Source organism: Vulpes lagopus, chromosome 3 (genome assembly GCF_018345385.1).
Source record: "Vulpes lagopus strain Blue_001 chromosome 3, ASM1834538v1, whole genome shotgun sequence".
NCBI lineage: Eukaryota > Metazoa > Chordata > Mammalia > Carnivora > Canidae > Vulpes > Vulpes lagopus.
The window spans coordinates 126,880,599-126,902,677 of record NC_054826.1 but is presented as its reverse complement, the minus strand read 5'-3'; the positions used below and the strand labels follow the sequence as shown (position 1 = coordinate 126,902,677).

The 22,079-nt window shown below is 49.0% G+C and overlaps 1 protein-coding gene and 1 long non-coding RNA gene across 3 annotated transcripts; one reads left to right on the top strand and one right to left on the bottom strand.

Annotated features, from left to right (window-relative positions):
- Positions 1–6: 6 nt before the first annotated feature.
- On the bottom strand, positions 7–9,956 carry LOC121487792. Of its 2 annotated transcripts, XR_005986914.1 has the most exons (6): positions 9,791–9,956; positions 9,023–9,121; positions 7,892–8,390; positions 5,584–5,743; positions 430–623; positions 7–349 (listed from the first exon to the last, which is right to left on the bottom strand). It is a non-coding gene; the product is annotated as an uncharacterized LOC121487792 (long non-coding RNA). The 2 variants fall into 2 exon arrangements; XR_005986913.1 differs by lacking the exons at positions 7–349; positions 430–623 and having other exon boundaries at positions 839–5,743; positions 9,791–9,946.
- A 99-nt stretch (positions 9,957–10,055) lies between these two features.
- On the top strand, positions 10,056–19,680 carry ZNF174 (zinc finger protein 174). The gene is made up of 3 exons (XM_041749801.1): positions 10,056–11,182; positions 12,365–12,587; positions 16,389–19,680. The coding sequence occupies exons 1-3, from the start codon at positions 10,775–10,777 to the stop codon at positions 16,988–16,990; spliced, it is 1,233 nt and encodes a 410-aa protein (XP_041605735.1). The 5' UTR covers positions 10,056–10,774; the 3' UTR covers positions 16,991–19,680.
- The last annotated feature ends 2,399 nt before the right edge of the window (positions 19,681–22,079 follow it).

The window sequence follows — 22,079 nt, the reverse complement described above, 5'->3', positions numbered from 1 at the left end:
ATGAGGTAAGAACCTCGACTAAAGCTTTTCCCACACTGCTGGCACTTTGATGGTTTCTCCACTTGGGCGACTGGCTGGTGGAGACAGGGAGAGCCCCGAGAGCCATCTCCCAGGCTCAGGACATGGGCACAGGTCTTCTCCCCAGCACGGAGTATCTGCTGACTCCACCTCTCCTGGGATGGGCATCTCCAATGCCCTCTTAGCAGAGGCTCGCCTTTCTGGCCTCTCTTGGGCTCAGGGCGCCAAAACATCTCACTAGACTTTCTCCATAGGGTCTTCTTCGCTTCTGCTTGCCCCAAATCATCCCATTTCCAGTTCTCCTTTTAAGTTTTGTTCTTGATCTCAAGACCTGAGGGAAAAGACACTGGACTGTGGAGAAGGAACAGAGCAATGAGGAAAGTTAGAGTTAAAGCAGCATAAAGGAAATACCTAAAAGGAGTCTTTTTTTAAAGATTTTATTTATTTATTTATTCATTCATTCATTAGAGAGAGAGAGAGGCAGAGTCATAGGCAGAACCAAAACATCTCACTAGACTTTCTCCATAGGGTCTTCTTCGCTTCTGCTTGCCCCAAATCATCCCATTTCCAGTTCTCCTTTTTAGTTTTGTTCTTGATCTCAAGACCTGAGGGAAAAAAAGACACTGGACTGTGGAGAAGGAACAGAGCAATGAGGAAAGTTAGAGTTAAAGCAGCATAAAGGAAATACCTAAAAGGAGTCTTTTTAAAAAGATTTTATTTATTTATTTATTCATTCATTCATTAGAGAGAGAGATAGGCAGAGTCATAGGCAGAGGGAGAAGCAGGCTCCATGCAGGGAGCCTGACATGGGACTCGATCCCAGGACTCCAGAATCATGCCCTGGGACAAAGGCAGGCGCTGAGCCATTCAGGGATCCTGAGTCTTTTTTTTTTTTAATACAAAGATTTTATTGGTTTATTTGAGAGAGAAAGAGAGAGGCAGTATGAGCAGGGCGAGGTGGGGACTAGGAGAGGAAGGAGGAGAGGAGGGAGCTGACTCCCCATGGAGGAAACTTGAAGCGGGGATCAATCTGAAGACCCAGAGATCATGACCTTTGACGAAGGCAGGTGCTTTACCAATGGAGCCACCCAGGGGCCCCCGAGATGGAATTCTTCACAGTATTCAGCCTTCTGCTAAGGGATAGCCTAGTTTCTTTTCCAGCTGCAGTATTTTCAAGCTCCAAATCCTGTGGTCATGGGGAAACACCCCTAGATTCCACCTACTGTCCCACACTGTGGTCTTTTTGGATGTTCGAACACAGTGACACATGCAAGGCAGAGAGGTCAGCTCTGTCACCTGCCAGTCTGTCAGCCTGCCAGCCAGGCTCCACCTGGAATCCTTACAGCTGCACCACAGTAACAACAGGCTGCCTGAGATCAGGTGAATCGAGCAGAAAGTGTGTTGCCAGGACACGACCAGCCCACACTCAGCTCAAGAAAGGAGGGTGATGCTGGAGGAGAAGGGGACAGAGTCCAGGCTGGAGGCCTGTGGCAGTCTGAGAAAACGGAGGAAAGGAGCTGCACAGGAAAAACACCACGTACTCCGTGGAAGATGTGGTGGAGGCGAACTGTCACTGGAGGGCAAAGGAACAAGGGCCGGCCAGCAGGGCACTGAGCATGGCAGCAGCAGAGGCAGCTCCCTCTCGAGTGCTGGCCTGAGGGACTCTGGGTGGACTTCCCAGCTGTGCCTTGGCGGTCAGAGCCAGCAGTGCTACCCATGTGTGTGGGAACAGGACTGGCAGGTGAGGCCTCCTTCCCGGTCAGGATCCTGGAAGTCTTTCCATCCCTGGCCGCACCATCTGTCCAGGCCCCTTCTCCAGCCTCCATGGGCTCGCCCTCCTGCTGGCTCAGCTCTCCAGCCTCCGTTGCCCTTCCCTCCCGGCCAGGAACAGCACAGCTTGCCTCCTTGGGTGCAGAGGCCCAGGAGCTTGAGAGGGCATGCACTTCTCAGAAAGGACACAGGGCTCGGGCACACAGCCTCCCCTCCCCTTGCAGTATATCGACCCCAGGCCACTGAACTTGGTGTGAGACTGCCCTGGGGCCCGCAGAAGGCCCTGCTCCCCGAGTCGTTCTGTCACCACCCTGTCGGGCTGGCTGTGCTGAGGAGTCTGGAGTTCCTCATGATGTTGAGCATTCCAGACGATGGCCAAGACTGGCTTGGGTGCATCGCCACAGGGCCCGCCTGCTGTACAAGGACAGGGGACACGATGACATACAGGGGCCTGCATCCCACACGGTAAGTAAGGTTAGCAGCCCAGGAGGTGACACGTGGTTTGTGCAGCTCTGCCACGACTGTGCGCTGACATCCCTGGGAAGCCACCACAGTGGGCTCCTCTCCTGAAACACAGACGTTCAGCAGAATGGAAAGGCCATCCTCTGATGATAAGGGGTTGTGGAGTATTTACCAGAGCCGCCCTTTTGTTTCTCTTTCTCCTGAATCCCACCCCCCCCCCATTTCTCATGAGGTGACCTGTGTGACCTGTGATGCTCGCCCATGTCCACAGTTGGGGTAATTCCTGAGGGCGTGTGGCTCTCCTGGTGTGACACCCTGCAAGGGCTGGCTGCCTCCTGAAGGTCTGGGCCTAGTAGCACAGCAGCACAGCTCAGGTGCATGCTAGGCTCACCCCGCCCATCGGGAATGCTCTCCGAGGTGTGTGAGCGCACGTTCACTCACGTTGCTGTGGTGTCCCTCAGATGGTGCTTCATTCCTCCCAGCTACACACGGCCCAGGCTTTACCTCCGCACTCAGTCCCCATTGCTTCCTGCGTCCTGCCCCCGCCTTGTTCCTGCTCGCTGTCACAGGTGCTGTCCGCCCTGTCCTCACCCCTCTGGCGCCTAGCTTTACAGTCTGCGTGTCCTTCCTATGCTCAGACTCTCCCTGTTTGTCTCCTGCTTCCCTCGCCCCAACAGTCTCCACACTCCTGTCTGTGGCCTTCTTTCTTGCATCTTCTGGTCTATGTCTCTCTCTTAGCAAATGAACACAGCCAGCCTGGACCTGTGGGACGGGACCTCCTTACCCAGAGAGTTCTTTCTGTCCTTCTTCCATGTCACCCCCTTGTAGAGGGCCCTCTGTGCAAGGCCCACGTGCGTCTGTCCTTCCTGACAGAGGGATCCGGCTCTGTCCTCACATGGGACCGGTCCCTGTAACAACATGGGGGGCCGCTGCTACCCATAAAACAGCACTGCTGTAGCCTGGCATGGGGCAGAGATGGGTCCACAGGCTTCCTCCCTGGGGAGCAAAGGGCCACGTGGAGACATCAGATGGATAGACAGCAAGCAAAGGTGTGCCAGTGTGTGGACCTCATGATCTTTCTAACATCTTGGGGAGGAAGGGGCTTGGGCTTAGAGTGAAGTGGGAACCTCAGGAGACAACATGCATCAAGAACAGCTCACCTGGGCCCCCAGCTGCCCAAAGCCAGTGCCTGTCTCCTGGTCTCAAAACCCTTCTTCTGGGCCAGGTTCCTGGGAGGCTGTGCCAATAGCCAGGCTAGGGAGAAAACAGCCTCTGGTGGAGGGCAACTGCCACGAGCAGGGGCTCTGAGAGCAGTCACAGTCCAGCAGCACTGGGAACCCGTCACAAGGCATCTTCCTTGGCTCCACCTCCCCCCGCTGAATCTGAAGCTCTGGGCAAGGGGGCGGGAGGCATGCCCCCCAAGTGAGTACGAGGATAATGAAGTCTGAGGACCACTGCCAGTGCCAGTGCCCTCTGTTGAAAGGCTCCTTTCAACAGATCATTGGTATAATAGCTGTTTATTTAAAAAGATTTTTTGTTTTTCATTCTAAAGCAGTATATGGGATGCCTGGGTGGCTCAGTGGTTGAGAGTTTGCCTTGCCTCAAGGCATCACCCTGGAGTTCGGGGATTAGAGTCCCACTTTGGGCTTCCTGCATGGAGCCTGCCTCTTCCTCTGCTTAAGTCTTTGTCTCTCTCTGTTGGTGTCTCTCATAATTAAATAAAATCTTTAAAAAAATAAAGCAGTGTATACAGGTTATAGGAAAAAAAAATAAATGAAGGGCTTGAGCTCTGAGCCCTACCACCCAGAGATGACCATAGTACTCAAAATAGCACAATAACTCAAACCTTTTATTTTTTTCACGCTAGCATATATATTCTGTTCTTGAAATCCCTCTTTAAGAATCTAGTAAGGAAATGGTTCTTTTGTTGACTTATTAATGGAGCCTCAGAGGACACCACAAGATGTGATCCTGAGGAGGTTACAATACTTGGGATCTGAGCAGCCTGAAGGCAGGGTGAGCAGCAGAAATGGAATCAGGCACATTGTTAGTCCTGCCCCCCTTCACACTCAACCCCAAAGTCTCAGAAGCCACACACCAGAGGGTGGCAATGTTTCCAAGAATTAAAAAAAAAAAAAATGCTAGGATTTATACTGATATTCATTGTTTCATCTGCTTAGAAAACACTATAACAAATAGACCTGTTAGAGACTTTTCCATTTCATAAACGGAAAGTAGATAATTCACAAACAGAAGGTAGACAACACAAACAGTGTGAATATGTAATGTTTTCCTCTAGGATTTGGATTAAGTAAAGAAAACTTACTGAATAGGCATACCGCCTGACTGACTCAGTCAGAAGAGCATGTGACTATCTTGAAGTTGGAGTTTGAGCCCCAGGTTGGGTGTAGAGATTACTTAGATAAGTAAAATTTTAAAAATAAGTTACTGATCACCCTATAATGGAAGCTTACAAGGCAGCAGTGGTTGTGGATGGTCTTGAAACGTGTACAACCACAGTGCTTCACTGGAAGAGATGTAGAAAGACAGAACCTTGGTCTGACCCCCTAATGGAGTATTATTCAGCCTTGAAATGAGCAAAGTAGTGATGCAGGCTTGACATCTGCTCAGTGAGGGAGAGCAGGCAGGGAAGGTCACTTGTTGTAGGATACTCTTTTTAGAAATCTCAGAACGAGAAAATCCACAAAATAAAGAATAACTTCCCCAATGGGTCCAGGGTTTCCTTTTGGGGGGCTGAAAATGTTTTGGAACTGGATAGAGGTGGTGATTGTATCACCTTGTGAACGTGTGTGCTGAATGCTCCTGGACTGTTCACTTGAAAATGGTTAATTTTGTTATATGAATTTCACTCCAGTTAAAAAATGTTTTGAATTTTTTTCTAGGAGCCTGGGTAGCTTCGTCCGTTAAGTATCTGTCTTTGGCTCTGGTCATGATCTGAAGGTCCTGGGATCAAGCCCCACATTCGTGTTTGCTGGGAAACCGCTTGCGATTCTCTTTCTCCCTCTGACTCACCAAAAATTAAGCTGGATGAGAAAGGGGTTTTGTCTCAAGTACATGAAAAGCTGGTGTGTGTGTGAGGGTAATTGTACAGATGTGAATATACCTGGTTTAGAAGTAATAGAATTAAATTGTAGTGAAGGAGAATTAGGGTGACACATAAGAAATCACCCTAAGTGCTATTACCCTCAGGTAGCATTTCAAATTTTGTTTTGTGACTATTTTAAAAGCATTGAATCTAGAACCCCGCACCTTACTCAAGCTTAGACCTGCATTCCTCCCTAGCCCCCAATGAGGGCAGAGACTTCTGCTTACCTTCTGACTGTTCCCCTGCTCTTTGTTGTGAGCTCCATGACCCTTCCAAGGTGCTTTCCTCTGGATGAACCTGTTTCAGGTGGGATCTCGGGGACTCTCTAGCTGCTCCCAACAGGGTTGTCTCTTCGTTAAGCACTTTCCAGTCCTCAGAATCTAAGACCTGAGAACAGAACCCATCACCTGTCACTATAAATCCCTGCCTCATGGACTGTAAAGCCCTTATGAGTGGCATTAGGAAATGACATGGGACATAAGGAAGCAGAAGAGAAATACTCTCAGGGCCCTTGTAACTTAAAAAAGAATAATAATAAAGAATAGAATTTGGTCTCATTCACCTGGTCTCTAGTGACTAAGACCATTACCTGAAAGCACCAAGCAGAATAGTGGCGTGGCCAAGAGCTGACCAGGGAGCACATCTGCTGCAGGTGAGCACGTCAGCCTCCTGTATGGCACACTGCTGCCACCACTGCGTGTGGGGCCTCTCCCCCGACATGCGGGGCCTCACTAAATCTGCTCAGTTGGCTCAGCAGAAGAGAAAGCCCTCCCCTGGGCCCTGTCTGAACCCCACAGCCTGCTCCAGGACTCTGCTGCTAGACTGTCATCCACCCTCTGCCTACACAGAATCTAATAGGTCTTGTTAAAGCTCAGCTCATACTCTCCCTGTTGACATTGCCTTCTGCCCTACACCTCTTCTCCTGGATCCCAAAGCCAACCCTCACTTCCCTGCCAAGCGTGCCAAATGCTCTGCCCCCTGAGGCTCCTGAGACAGCTGCTCCTTCCCTCAGCTCAGCTCCAGTGTTCCCTCGGAGATGCCACGCCCACTCCTGTCTGCCGTACCCCCCCCCCCAGTCATTCTCCAGCACAGCAGCTGGCTCAGTCCCATAGAGCACTTCTCTGAAAGTATCTGCCTTCCTTTGCTTGTTGTCCCTTTCCCCCATGGAGTGTGGGCTCCTGCGGGCCAGGGACCACGCCTGCCCTGTTCACTGGGAAATCCCCAATACGTGACACACTGCAGGTACCTCAACGCTCCCTGGGTCCCTCAGAGCTACCTGCATCCCTTACGTCCCAAGCTTACAACTGTCCTTCAAGTGACTGAGGGGTGGTACACAGCGGCAGCTGGCGTCCTGGCAACTGCTGCCAACCTCCCCTGCTCCCTCTCACCTCCACTTCTTGCTCACCTGTTTCATGCTCTGCCTTTCACATCCCAGATAGATTTCAGGTCACTCTTTAACCCTTACATTCCTATATCGTTTGCTCCCATGAACAGCTTGGCTGTGAAATGTGGGTGTCACAGGAGAGACCGTCACCACAGAGAGAGGGCGAGGGGATCTGGAGCAGGATGACTATCAGCATGCAGGGGCTCCCACTCCTCTCCAAACTCTGCCTCCACACATGTGCTACTGCTTGCCCGGCTCCCCTCCCTCCCAGGTGTTACTAACTATCCCAATCCCATGGATCCTTCATGAACTTCCTCAGTTCGGACCCTAATGTGTCCCCACCACACGGCTCTGCCTTCTCCACATTATGTCAGCACCACTCTTCCTCCCACAGCCCAAGGACAGGTCTCCCTCGTCCCTGAGGATGGAAGCCAGCACCTCCCGTTGCAGCCATGCAGTCTCTGCACCCAGCGAGCTGCTTCCTGGTGACCAGAGGCTCTCAGGCTACAGCCTGTACAGTCCCTCTGACCCACACTCCTCATTACTCTGTGCCTCTCTCAGACTCTGGGATCTCACTTGTCTTCTGCCCACAAATCCCACAACCAAAGCCATGTTCCTTTTGTCCTTCTGTGCCTTTCTCACCTCCCTTCTCCTAAAAGGACAATATGGTTACACTGACTGGATGTCAGACCTAGTCTCTTTTTGACAAGTGCATACTTTGTGAAAGCATCACCTGCCCCATACTGACCCCTGAAACCCAGCAGCAGGAGCAGCTCTGATACAACTTCTTAACTGTTGAACACATGGCATCTGCACTCAGGGAACCTCTCAGCAGGAGACTCTGGGTTTTAATTCACCAACTCATTCCCCTACTCCTGAGTGAGGGATAGTTGGCCATTCCCTGGCCTTCTGTTGGAGCTATCTGAGCTTTTACATCTGTATTAGAGACCCTAAACATTCACTGAATTTATCAGTGTCTACATTATTGCAGCGAATGAGAAATTCTCCCCATAGATAGAGAACACAGGACCACCCTAGGTAACGCAAAGTTTCTGGTGGGCGGTGGAGGGCTACTGTGCATTTCTCCACTGGGCTCTCTCCACTAACCAGATTCCTGTGTTTCTCACTCAATTCTTCATTACTGAACTCACCAGGTTCTGAATGTCTCTTTTCACTTGTTGTCCAGACCCAGTCTGTATATCCTCAACCAGAGCCACAGCTTATTCACCATTTTCTGGATGTTGCTCCTTCACCCGGGTCTCGATCTCCTCCGGCAAGATGGTCAGAAACTGCTCCAAAACCAGCAGCTCCAGCATTTGCTCTTTTGAATGTATCTTAGGCCTTAGCCACTGACAACAGAGTTCCCAGAGCTTGCTGAAAGCTTCATGGGGGCCAGCTCCCTCCTGGTAGCAGAACTGCCTGAAGTGCTGGCGGGAAGCTTCAGGGTCGGGGTTGTTGCTGTGAAAGGTTGATTTCTGTCCTTGTGAGCAGTTCTTGCATGGGAATGAGTATGCCTGGGGACTCCTTGGTGCAGCCATGATTTGCTTCAGCAAACTGGCTGACTGGTAGCCACTTCTACCCTGGAGATCAGATTCCATTTCTTCTCACATCATGGGGAAGCCAGTCTCCTGGACACCGGTGAAAGTCTTTCTAGAATCAGAAAGACATAAGAATAGCTTAGTGGTGCACAATCACAGTTGGAAAAGACTCGACTTGGAAGGGAGGCTGCAGGAAATGGAAAAAGCATAAAGTTATCTCCCATTCCTTCCCTCTGCTTCTCATGATGTACCTTCTGTCCTCTTCCTTTGCTCCCTCTACAATCTGAGGATCTAAAGCACTGGAAATATCCAAACAGCTTTCTCTATACCCGGACTGGTGTGTGCTCATGAATTTCCCAAACTACTTTCATAGTGTAGTCCAGCTGTTCTTTCTCGTGTTCACCATATGCCAGGGTCTTGTTCCTCGCCCTCCCTCCCCTCAAGAATCAGGAGCCACCTTCCCGGTAGGTACCTCTGGATTAACCCCTTCATCATTTACACCCTCCTCCCTACCACCACCAGGATACATAGTGTGGAGGAGAATTGACTGGCTTGATGTATGCTTTTAGTTTCCAGTATTTCTTCTGAATGCATTTTCTTCCTTGGTGATCTAGCCCCTCTAAACTCCTGTGGCTCCGGTGCAACTATTCATTACAAGACCCCCCCCTCCCCCCACAACCCCCACCCCAGGAGTGGCATCTGACATCAACTGAGCCTGTCAAAAGTCTCTGAGGTTTTACCTACAGGTGGAGTGGGAGAAGTTCCAAATTTCCTAGGAATTGCTGAATCTGGACGATGTAATTGTGTGACTCAATACTTCAGTACTCCACCAAAGGAGTGAACCTGTTCACAGGAAGAAAAAAAAAAAAAACTTTAAAAAAACTGGATCAAGGTTGCTCTTCTTCCAAAGAACTTGAACTGCCTTCACTTATAATCTTTTTTACACATACTGCGCCCCAAGAGGTGTAGATAAGAGAAATGGAAGGCGCTACTAGTAGCATTTAGGAGCCTCACAAGGCACAGCGCCTCGGCAGCCAAGCCCAGCCCCCGAAGATGTTGCCATGCCGCAGATTTTCTCCGTCCCGCACCCTATCCTGATGACTAACTCAGTAAATGCTATCGTAATTCCCTGCGAAGACGGAGCCTGTGCTCCTCTTGACCCCTAACGTGTCGTCTGTAGTTCGTTTGAGAACGCTGCTCTGGTGTTTCACTCTGGCGAAGACCCGGGCCCTCGGTGGAAAGCAGGACGAGGTGGGAGCCGCCTGGTGCGCGTCTCGCTCGGCGTTAATGCCCTGATCGTCCCGGGCGCGAGGTCGGGAGACGCCTTCACAGGCGGCGTGAAGAAGCCACCTCAGGTCACAGCCCGCAGGGAGTCCCGCTGGCCGGCTCGAGGGAGGGGTGCTGTCCGGGCCTGTGCCCACAGCCCTGAAAAGACTCGCAGTGGCGAGGGGCTGGCAGGCTGACGTCGGACCTCGTTTTGAGCCCGCGGCCACGAGCAAGCAAATCACTCACCAAGTCGCTCAGCCGCGGGTCCGAAAGTCAATGCATGGATCCCCCGGCGCCCGTCCACCCGCTGCGCATGTTCGTGAGCAGAGCCATTGGACTACAGCTCCCGGCGTGCCCTACGAAGGCCGTTCGCCGTTCCTTGCTAGCTCGAAGAGACTCAGCAGCAAATAGACGCGAAAGGTCGCCCTCTGGGAGCCAATCCCCCAGGGGAGGGGGCGGGCCCTCCTTCGTAGTACTTCTCGCGTCATTCTTCCTCAGCCAGTGGGAGTGTCCGCGTCGAGCGGCCTCGGCCCCGCCCCAGCCCTGGCTCCTGGGTTTCGCATCCCTGGTCCCCTGAGAGGTGAGTCCGCGGCGGGTGGGCGTGGGGTGCAGGCAGTCAGGGACGCTGTCGCCTCAGGCGCCACCCCGGGCTCGCACGCAGCCACGAAGTTGAGCCGTAGCGTCTCCCATCTCGGGGGCTGCCCGGGCGCCCTCGGAGGCCGGCGCGGAGGGCCTGCCGGCCGTCGGGAGCCAGCAGACGTGGCGCTCCGCCTGCCCTGCCGCGAGCGGGGCCCTCCGCGCCCTCCGCGCCCCTGCCCCCCAGCTCCCGGCGAGATGCTCGAGGCCCGCGCCGCCCGGCTGCCGGTTAGGTGGCGCAGGCCACCTGTGTGACAACTCCCAACTTTTCCTGGGGGTTCCCGACCGCCAGTAACGGCACGTTGCGCAATTCCTCTGAGACCTTGCGCGCTTGTCGATGAAATAAAAGAAGGATTTCCCCCCAGTTCCCTGCAGGACGTTATGACTTTCCTCTATTTCAAGGCAGTTGAGGAAAGTGCCAGGGGGACAGACTGTCCCCACCCTCAGGCCCTGTGGTGCACTCAGGAGCTTGGGGCCTGGCCTTGTCACACCCTCCCCAGCACCTGGCTAACACTAGGACAGACTTGTACGGAACCATGAGCCCGAAGGCCTGAACCGCTTCAAGGAGAGAGAGCCTGGCGCCGGCGCCCCGAGATGGCGGCCAAGATGGAGATCACTCTCAGCTCGCAGTCCCACATTCAGACTTCCTCCAAGCCAGAAAGACACATAATAGCAAAGCTGGAAGACAAACGGAAACCCACTCTGCAAAAAGACCGCCCGGATCCTGAGCTCTCCCGCCAGAGCTTCCGACAGTTCTGTTACCAAGAGGTGTCCGGACCCCAGGAGGCCCTCTCCAGGCTCCAGCAGCTCTGCCGTCAGTGGCTGCAGCCCGAGCTGCACACCAAGGAGCAGATTCTGGAGCTGCTGGTGCTGGAGCAGTTCCTGAACATCCTGCCTCCAGAGATCCAGGCTCGGGTCAGGCATCGATGTCCAATGAGCAGCAAGGAGATTGTGACCCTCGTGGAAGATTTTCAAAGAGCAGCCAAGAGACCAAAGCAGTGGGTAAGGAGGGCCCTCTCTCATGGTCCCAGGATTTCTTTGTCACCTGGATAGTATCTGCTCTCTGGATCCCTCCCTAGTCAGAGTCCAGAAATGGCTTCAGATGTGGCTTCTGACCTCTATTTGGGAACACCCCCTGGGAAAAATAACAGGTTTTCAGAAAACCCAGGCACTGGCACTCCAGTGAGGAAGCAGGGGGTCAAGTAAGGTCCTTGCATTGTTGCCCACACATTTCCCCACACCCATTCCTTCTGAAGTTTTCCTAGGGTCAGGATTCTTAGCAGCAGGGTCATGTAGGGTAGGAATTTGACTTGGGAGGAACTTCATGGTAGACCTTGCTTTGGTGAAGTGTCTTCCCTTCCGATGAGGAAGCTGCAGCTCACTTGGTGGGTATTTCTTCCAACCCCCATCTACAAGTCAGACCCCAGTCAGGGCCTAGGCAGAAAGCAAACAACCACGTGCTTTGAGGAATGGAGGCAGTCAGAAACAGGGTGGGTAGTCCTCTCAGAGCCCTGCTACTACTGGGATCTCCTTACTAGAGAAGCCTTGGGCAGGACGATTTATTAGATAGTTTTTTTTTTTAATTTTTATTTATTTATGATAGTCACAGAAAGAGAAGGAGAGAGAGGCAGAGACATAGGCAGAGGGAGAAGCAGGCTCCATGCACCAGGAGCCCGATGTGGGATTTGATCCCAGGTCTCCAGGACCACGCCCTGGGCCAAAGGCAGGCGCCAAACCGCTGCGCCACCCAGGGATCCCTATTAGATAGTTTTTTTAATGGCCTGATCATATTCCTTCCTGATCCAGTGGGGCCTATTTTCAATAGAAGTAAGGAGGCGGATGGACAAAGGGTGAGATACTGCTGTGCCAGTGTCATGACTGACCTTGTTATCTGTGCTTTCTCTTATGACTTTGAGGCTCTAAGAAAGACCCTCGTTTAGGGGCACCCACTCAGGAAGTCTCAGCTGGTTTGAAGCAGCCTCCACGGGTTAGGATTAATCTCCCAAGTCATTCTGCATGTCTTTCCTTTTGCTACCTTTGAGAGTTTCCATAGTCTCTCAAAGTTGGCCTCCAGGCTGTTATGGGGAATTCCCAGGGCAAAGGGATCATTACAGAGCAGTGAGAGGTCAAGCTGCCCCCAGTCAGTCCTTGAGCTGTGCTCTAATGCATAGGGCTTGTTCCTAGGTGGCCGTTTGTATGCAAGGGCAGAAGGTGCTCTTGGAGAAGACTGGATCTCAGCTTGGAGAACAGGAACTCCCAGACTTTCAACTGCAAACTCCTAGGAGGTATCCCAGAGAGAGTTCTGTGGAGGAGCCTTCCCAGGCGGCATCTCAGGATCAGCTGAGCTCTCATCATTGGGAAAAATCCCCGCCCCTTCAGGAACCAGACCCCAAATTGGCTGGGACAGGTAAACACTCCACGCTTCTTCTCTCCCTCTCCTAAATTCTTTACCTCCATCAGAACATCTTGTGGTTCTGAAACCCCATAGACCGCACCTTGGTTCTTCAAATGTTTTATGTTACTGTAGGTCTTTATTCCCTAATGAATTTCATTGATGAGAATGGCAGTGATAGTATATATAAGAAGTGTGGTTCTGTTATTTTCTATTAATGAGTCTTTGACAGTCCAGTGCACAACAGGATTATCTACTCTGTCCCCTTCAGAGCTGCTTATAATGTAGACAGATCCACATATGACCGTTGATGAACATCTATACAAATGTGGCCGAGTTCCATCCCTTAAAATGGTCCCATGTTGAGAAGGGGTCTAAAGAATGTTGTGCTCATTAGAGGAAAAGACCTGGTCCGTATTATTTTCTGCCTCTTCCTCCTCCTGTGACATTGTCTGTGCTTTAAATCCTTGTGTCCATTTCCCTATCTGTCCATGGTACAATGCCAGTGATTGCTGGCCCTACTGTACTCAGTACTGTGATCTCAGACTGAGTTACGGAGACACTTTGGTCAGTCTTAGTGATGTGAATAGAGGGGACAGTCAGCAGGTTAAAGAAGGTTTCCAAAAGGTTGGATCACCTTGGTTCCCTAAGATTTGCTACATGCAGTGACACCTTGGATTGGTTATTCTTGGAACATAGGAATAAAGAAGACCTGGGGCATCCAACAGAAAAGAACTGTGACCCTGGCTGAGGTCCTGCCCTATAACCTATGGGCTTCATGCCCCTGAGCGCACACATTGCCTTCTCCTGCCTCATTGCAGGCATCTCAGTGCGCTTGTGGGCCCTGTCTCCTTTTATTTGATCCCCGAAGGTGGATTATCATGTTCCTCACCTCCAAGATCCAGTAATGCCTCCCTTCAGAGCTGCACTGCCCAGTAAGTTGCCTCTAGCCATATGTGACTATGTAAATTTTATTAAGGAGATACAGTATAAAATTCACCCCTTTGAAGTATGCATTTCAGTGTTGTTTAGTACATTCATACACGTTTGCGACCATCCCCATTTATCCAATTCTTGAAAATTTTCATGACCTCAAAAAGAAACCCAGACTCCTCGGCACTTTCTAGCACCCACTCTCCAGCCCCTGGCAACCACCATCTCCTTTGTCTCTGGATTTGCTTATTGTGGATATTTCAGGATGATATATGTTGTGCTCTTCTGTGACTGGCTTCTTTCACTGAGCACGTTTTCAAAGTTATCCATGTTGTAACATGCATCACCACTTCATTTGTTTTTATGGCTAATATTCCATTATATGGACGTTTTGTTTATTCATCAGTTGATGGTCATTTGGGAGGTGTTTCCACTTTTTGGCTATCGTGAATAGTGCTGCTATGAACTTTTGTGGATGAGTTTTTGTGTGGACATTGTTTTCATTTCTCTTGTACCTAGGAGTGGAATTGCTGGGTCAGACAGTAGCTCTATGTTTAATCTTTTGAGGAAACGCCAGACTCTTTTCCAAAGCAGCTGTGCCATATTACATTTCCGCCAGCAGTCCCTGTAAGAATTCTAATTTCTCCACATCCTTGTCAACACTTGTCGTGTTTCTGTTACAGCAGTCTTGTTAGGTAAAAACCGGTATCTCATGGAGGCTTTACTTCCCTGATGGCAAATGATGTTGAACATCTTTTCATGTGCTTATTGGTCAATTGTATATCTTCTTTGGAGAAATATCCATTCACACCCTTTGCCCATCTGTTAATTGGGTCAGTATTTTGTTGTTGTAAGAGTTCTTTATAGGGGCGCTTGGGTGGCTCAGTGGTTGAACATCTTCTTCAGCTCAGGGTGTAATCTGGGGTCCAGGATTGAGTCCCGCATTGGGCTTCTCGCAGGGAGCCTGCTTCTCCCTCTGCCTATGTCTCTGCCTCTCTTTGTCTCTGTGTCTCTTGTGAATAAAAAAATAATCTCAAAAAAAAATCTTTATATACCCTGGATACTCAACACCTGTTTTCTCTCCATGTGAGTTGTTATTTCACTTCCTTGATAGTATCCTTTGAAGCACAGATGTTTCTAATTTTGATCAACTTCAATTTATCTGTTTTTCTCTTCTTTGCTTGTGTTTTTGGTGACATATCTAAAATACCATTGCCTAATCTGAAATTACAAAGATTTAAACCTATGTTTTGCTCAAAGAAACATTGGTTTAGCTCTTCTATTTAGGTCTTTGATTCATTTTGAGTTATTATTTGTGTGTTGTGAGGCAGGGGTCCAACCTCATTCTTTTGCATGTGAAAAATCCAGTTGTCCCAGCACCCTCCCCCTTTTTTTTAAAGATTTTATTTATTCATGAGAGAGAGAGAGAGAGAGGCAGAGAGGCAAAGACACAAGCAGAGGGAGAAGCAGGCTCCACACACAGAGCCCGACGTGGGACTCGATCCCAGGACTCCAGGATCACACCCTGGGCCAAAGGCAGGCGCCAAACCGCTGAGCCACCCAGGGATCCCCTTTAAACTTTCCTCTCTCTTTTTTATTTAGATTTTATTTATTGAGAGAGAGAGAGAATGGCTTGGACACAGGCAGAGGGAGAAGCAGGCTCCATGCAGGGAACCTGACTTGGGACTCTATCCGGGATCTCCAGGATCACGCCCCAGGCTGCAGGCGGTGCTAAACCGCTGCGCCACCGCGACCAGGGCTGCCCCCCAGCACCCTTTACTGAGAGACTATTCTTTCCCCCAATTAATTGCCATGACAACCTTGTTGAAAAGCAGTTGAGGGGCAGCCCCGGTGGCTCTGCAGTTTAGCGCCGCCTTCGGTCCAGGGTGGGATCCTGGAGACCTGGGATCCAGTCCCAGTCGGGCTTCCTGCATGGAACCTGCTTCTCCCTCTGCCTGTGTCTCTGCCTCTCTCTCTCTCTCTCTCTCTGTCTCTCATGAATAAATAAAATCTTTTAGAAAAAAAAGAAAAGAAAAGCAGTTGACCATAATTGCATAGGGTGCTTAGGGTGCTTATTTAAGTTTGAATTAAAATTAGGTAAAATTAGATTAAAATTAAAAATTCTGTTTCTCAGTCATGCTAGCTACATTTCAAGGACTCAGTAGCCTCATGTAGCTAGTGGCTGCCATATTGAATAGCATGTGCACATGTGCACATACACAGATACTTCCCATCTGTCAGAAATTCTGTGGGATAACACAGCTGTAGATCCTCCAACTTGCCCACAGACATTCCAGCTTGTTCCATCCTGATCCTCAATCCTGATGGTCAGAAATTGCAGAGTTTCTGAAGTTAGGATACATGTCTAACCCGTATTGCAGTTCTTAACCCTAATGCTGTCACTTTGTAATGAAGAAACACTCCACATTTGCTGGATTTCCATTATTTCAAGAGATAGTGGTGATCATTCAGTGTCCACGTGAGTATATTTGCAGTTTTGAAAGTTCAACTCTCTCATTTGTTAATTGGTGCTCAAGTCTGATTGGTTTGCTTTTCCATATTTCTTCTTTCCCTAACGTTTCCCTAAAGGTAGGAAAGAGAGATGGGGTTGGAGAACTTCGTTCTTAATTTTGGTATAAATAACAATCACCCCAGGAGCCTGTTATTCCTGTAGATTTCCAGGTCCCAACCCCCACTCTACCCCCCAGAGATTCTGACTCAGCAGCCACGGGGATGCAGGGGCAGCCTGTTTGTGTAACAAGTGCCACATATGAGTTGAATGGAAGTCGCCAGTGGAGGACCACACTTTGAGAATATTTATTAGCTCTTTTGCTGAGATTTCTTCAAAGCCCAGAAAATGAAACATATTCTTTCTAATTATAGAGACTCCCAGAATGAAAAGTGACAACAAGGAAAATCCACAGCCAGAAGGGGCTAAAGGAGGAAAGCCATGTGCAGTGTCCCCTGGCAGATCCAAAGGGAATAGTCTACAGAGTCCTGAACCGAGAGGGGCGAATATGAATGAATCCCGGTTGTCACGGAGGCAGGTCAGTCCCCCGAATGCTCAGAAGCCATTCGCTCACTACCAGAGACATTGCAGGGAACTGGAATACATCAGCAGCCCCCTGAAAAGCCACCCACTGAGAGAGCTGAAGAAAAGCAAAGGAAGCAAAAGGAGCCTGAGCAGTCGTTTGCAACGTCTTGGTCACCAGCCAACCCATTCAGCAAAGAAGCCGTACAAATGTGATGACTGTGGGAAAAGCTTCACATGGAATTCGGAGCTGAAAAGACACAAGCGCGTACACACAGGGGAGAGGCCCTACACATGCGGAGAGTGTGGGAACTGCTTTGGGCGCCAGTCTACTCTAAAGCTGCACCAGAGGATCCACACTGGAGAGAAGCCATACCAGTGCAGCCAATGTGGGAAAAGTTTTCGCCAGAGCTCAAACCTCCACCAGCACCACAGACTCCACCACGGGGACTGAGAGCAAGCCTCATTCTCCCTGTTCAGAAGGAAAGCATCTATAAGGCTTCTGTGTTTCTCCTTCCCCTGACTTGCATGTAAATCACAGACTGTGTGTGTGACTTACAGGGAAAGCAAGAAGTCCTCAAGGAATGCCAGTGCATATTTGGCTGCTGAGGAGTCCCAGAAGACATCAAGGGGGATGTGACCCTGTCAGTGACAGAGTGAAGAGATGTCAGGTCTGGGTGTTAGGTGAGAGAGAACTGAGGTCTCTGCTTTCCAGCAGAAAGTAACTGCTAAGACAATCTGGCTTATCCTGCAGGTGCCCCTGTCCCTTTATTTATTCTCTAAATACGTTCAAGGGTAAATCACACATATAGTTAATGTACTGTCATACCAGACAATCTTTATCACATACATACTTCTTTAATAAAGATTAGTGACCCACTAGAATTTCAAGGCAAAAGTTCATTGGAATATAAATCCCCTAATATTCTTACTGAAATTCCTGGCTATTCTTAACAAAGGGCACATGGAGTGAGACTTTGAACACGTTTGTATGAGGAGAGGATTTCCAAGTAAATAGTGCTTTTACACGTGCACGCACACATTTATATGAAAGCACCTTTGATTGGGAAAAATCTACACAGCTGCCATAGCCCCCACCCAGGTGACAGGGGAAAGCTACAACAGGAAAGAAGCACGTAGTGCGTGTAGACAGCTAAGGACATACCAAAGGAAACCCTTACTGTTCTCCTTCCTCACTTAGGCCAGCAGCCTTAAGAATAACAAAATGATTGGAGTGAGGAAGTGTTATTTATAAATAAGTGGATTATCTCAGCACATTTACTAAAACCCATTAAAATTGATTACTTTTTTGATATATTGTATCTAAATGAATTTTCTAAAAACACACAAAATATATTTGTATGGAATGTAAAAGTTCTGGAATGAGGCCAGAGAATTGATCTAATTCCATCCTTTCATTCTCTCAAAGTAAGAATCCAAAGAATCCAAACCCAATCAGTATAGTGTTTAGTCACCCAGAGCAAGCCAGCTGACCTCTGAGTTCAGAGAAGACTGTGGTAGAGTGGTGCACTGCCTCAAGCAGGAAACAGGTAGATGACATTCTTGGAAAAGCATCTGTATCTTCTAGTCACTCTCAGTCACGTCCGGGCTGTGTCCTTTGCTACATCCTTACCCCCTAGGCCTCTGCACATGCTTTTCCTTTGATTTTAGGACCTGGCACCTCCCTCCACTACTTCCTCCACCTCCCATCTCACAGGAACATCCTGCTCAGCAAAACCTTCTCTGACTGGTTCCAGGCAGATTTTATTGTGTTACTCCCTGCTCTACTGTGCACACCAGTGGTGGTCAACCTGGGAGCAGTTTTGCCCCCCGCCCCCTGAGGACATTTGGTCATGTGTGGAAATGTTGGTTGTTATGACTCGGGGAGAGGGAGGGTAGTTCTAGTTCCTGGCCTCTCATAGGTAGAGACCGGGGATGCAGCTAAATGTCCCACAGTGGACAGGACAGCCCCACAACACAGTCCAGTCTCCTGGCCCAGTAGTGCCAAAGTTGGGGAACTGTACCGTACACAGTAAAAGCTCTTTAAGGACAAGAACCTTATTTTTCTATCATTTTAGTTTTAGACTAAGCCCACACCCAGCCAAGAGAAATAGCTGTTCAGCAGGGCCCTGTCCTGCCTGAATCAGAGATCCTGGTGACAGTGTGTTGAATGCAGTTGATAAAGCCTCTTGCCTTTTGGGCAGAGAGAGACTTAATGGAAGCTCAGTGGCTTTTAGACTATGCTGCAGTCCCCTTCCTGGCAACCATGTTAAATATTAGAGGAGCTTGTCTTCATTACTACACCTGCGCCTTACCTTGCCCCCATCTCTAGCCTCTCACCAGTAGAGCCTCTTGATTCCTCACTGGCTCCCACCTCATCCATCTTTTTGCAGCACATTTTTGCTGTCACAAGGCCCTCCTAATCATAGTTTACATGTGTCAGTTTCCTGTTGGCGCTATAACATGACCACAAACTTAGTGGCTTCAAACAACACAAATATAATCTCTTAGAGTTGCAAATCTTGAAGTCCAAAATCAGTTTCACAGAATCAAAATTCAGGTGTCCAAGGCTGAATCTGTTTCCTCAACTTTCTCAGCTAGTGGCTGCTTGTGTTCTGTGGCTTGTGGCCTCCATCTTCAAAGTGCACGCCTCCACCTGTCACCACATCACCTTGTCCTCTTGCTCTGACCCACCAGCACCCTCTTGAAAGGGCCATCATGATTATATTGGGCCCACCCAGATAATCCAAGATAACCCCCCCCATCTCAAGTTTCATAATCACATCTGCACAGTCCCTTTTGCCATATAAGGTAACATTTACAGGTTTTAGGGATTAGGATGTAGACATACTTGGGGGGCCAGATTCAGCCCACCACACCTGTCTGTTAAATCAACTTTGTTGGTCAATGATCTCACCTAAAAGCAAAGGAACTTAGATTTCCACTCTTAATTAAGAGGGTTGCAATAGGACCTCTTCCTTAAAGGAAAGCTTTGTTTGCTATGTTTTGAAGAACCTGTATGTGGGGATCCCTGGGTGGCGCAGCGGTTTGGCGCCTGCCTTTGGCCCAGGGCGCGATCCTGGAGACCCGGGATCGAGTCCCACGTCGGGCTCCCGGTGCATGGAGCCTGCTTCTCCCTCTGCCTGTGTCTCTGCCTCTCTCTATCTCTCTGTGACTATCATAAATAAATAAAAATAAAAATTAAACATGATTTATAAAAAAAAAAAAAAGAACCTGTATGTGTTTTTGCTCTTCTGAACAAAATAACAGCTGAATCTTAAAGTCTTTGGGTATTTGTTCAACTGTGGTCCTTGAATAAATGACAAAATTACCAATATGAATATCACTCATTCCAAAAAGTTTTCAAGCCTCTGATGCTACATTGGCTCTTCCAGGCTGGTTTTCCTCTGGCAGATTAGGCTCAACTCCAGGTGAGTAGAGTCTGAAGGCTGGAGAAAGGCACCCAGCCATATTTGAGGGTGTACTCAGTTCCTCAGATGTAGTATCCTCCCTGTCCCCATTGCCCTCATGGTTCCACCAGAGAACTTGAGCATAGACTACTTACTTGCAGGCTTGCAATTACCTACTCCATATAAGAAGTACTTTCTGGGGATCCCTGGGTGGCGCAGCGGTTTGGCGCCTGCCTTTGGCCCAGGGCGCGATCCTGGAGACCCGGGATCGAATCCCACATCGGGCTCCCGGTGCATGGAGCCTGCTTCTCCCTCTGCCTGTGTCTCTGCCTCTCTCTCTCTCTCGCTCTCTGTGTGACTATCATAAATAAATTTAAAAATATATTTTAAAAAAAAAAGTACTTTCTGTTCACCCATGAGCAACCTGTAAGGTTACCATATTTTCTGAGTTTGGTCTGTGTTTAACCATGGAGGGGGATGACTCCCACCTAAGTTATTTGGTCTCCTGGTAGCCTCCATCAAGACGGGGAGAAGGAAGCATCTGTGCACAGTGGGGAATCTGGACCTTGCAGATATCCCTGAAAAGCATTTTCCATCTACAGCAGATAAGGACTTGTAAAACTTTCCCATAGTACCTTTACTGCTTCTGACAACAACTCCCAAATACCATCTAATACATGCTGTTGAAATTATCTCCAAAGTTTCCAAAAGAAAAATGCTACTTTTACAGCTTTACTGAGGTCCATTCCCCATGTAACCTTCATCCCTTTATATAGTTCAGTAATTACATTATAGTCACAGAATTATGCAGCCGTCACCACAATCTAATTTGAGAACATTTTCACAGCTAAAAAAGAAACCCCATGATGCTTAGCATCACTCCTCATCCCTGTGCCCCCTTGAACCCCCTCTTCACTCAGCACAATGTCTTCAAGGTTCTGTTGTGTCGTAGCAGGTGTTAGTACCCTATCCTTTCCGTGACTGAGTAATATTCCACTGTGTGGATGGACCACTTTTGTTTATCTATTCATCCCATAGACATTTGGTTGTTTCCACTTTGGGGCTCCTGTGAATAGTGCTGCTATGAATGCGTCTACAAGTTTTTCTGTGAATGGGCACCCGTGTGGCTCAGTCAGTTAGGCAGCTGCCCTCAGCTCATGATCCCAGGGTTCTGGGATTGAGCCCTGCATTGGCCTCCCTGCTCAATGGGGAGTCTGCTTTTTCCTCTCCCTGCGTCTCTCCTCCCTGCTCTTGCTCTCTCTCAAATAAATAAAATAAAAATTTTGAGTTTTTCCCTGAATATGTATTTTCATTTCTCTTGGGTAAATACCAGGAGTAGAATTGCTGGGTCATATGGTAACTTTATGTTGAGCCGTTTCTGAGGAGCTGCCAGGGTCTGCACCCCAGTTCCCCACCTGTACTGTGTGAGGGTCTCACTTTCTCCACGTCCTTGTTAGCACTTGCTATCATCAACTGGTTATAACCACGCTAGTCTGTATGAAGTGCTGTCTCACTGTGGTGTTTGTGGTTTTTTTTAAGATTGTATTTATTTATTCCTGAGAGACACAGAGACAGAGGCAGAGACACAGGCAGAGGGAGAAGCAGGCTACCTGCGGGGAGCCCGGTGTGGGACTCAATCCTGGATCCCAGGATCATGACCTGAGCCACAGGCAGATGCTCAACCACTGAGCCACTCAGGCATCCCTTGGTTTGCATTTGTTGATATTGGGCATCTTTTCATATGTTTACTGGCCATTTGTGTATCTTCTTTAGAGAAATGGCTATTCAAAACCTCTGCTTTTTAAAATTGGGTTGTTTTTTCATTGTTAAATTGTAAGAGTCCTTTATAGATCCTGGAATCAAGTCCTTATCATATATAAGACTTGCAAATATTTTCTCTCCTTTTGTATATTTTTGTGCAGTTGCAATCCATCTTTTAATGCAGCTGTCACCTGCCAATATACAAAAGTGGCCAGTATGGTCACAATTCCTGAGTTGCCAGTGAAACAGAAGTATGAGGCAACCCTCTCCAAATGTCACTCTCTAGAATGGCTCTAGAAATTTGTCTTGGACAAGATAAGGGCAGAGCCAGCTAGACGAACCCCAAGAACCTACCTTGTCTTGGGAGTGATT

Excerpts from the sequence above, each read along its gene's own strand:
- ZNF174 (XM_041749801.1), top strand. The coding sequence starts at position 10,775 with ATGGCGGCCAAGATGGAGATCACTCTCAGCTCGCAGTCCCACATTCAG. Across the intron at positions 11,183-12,364 it reads CCAAGAGACCAAAGCAGTGG|GTGGCCGTTTGTATGCAAGG; the intron begins GTAAGGAGGGCC and ends GCTTGTTCCTAG. Across the intron at positions 12,588-16,388 it reads CCCCAAATTGGCTGGGACAG|AGACTCCCAGAATGAAAAGT; the intron begins GTAAACACTCCA and ends TTCTAATTATAG.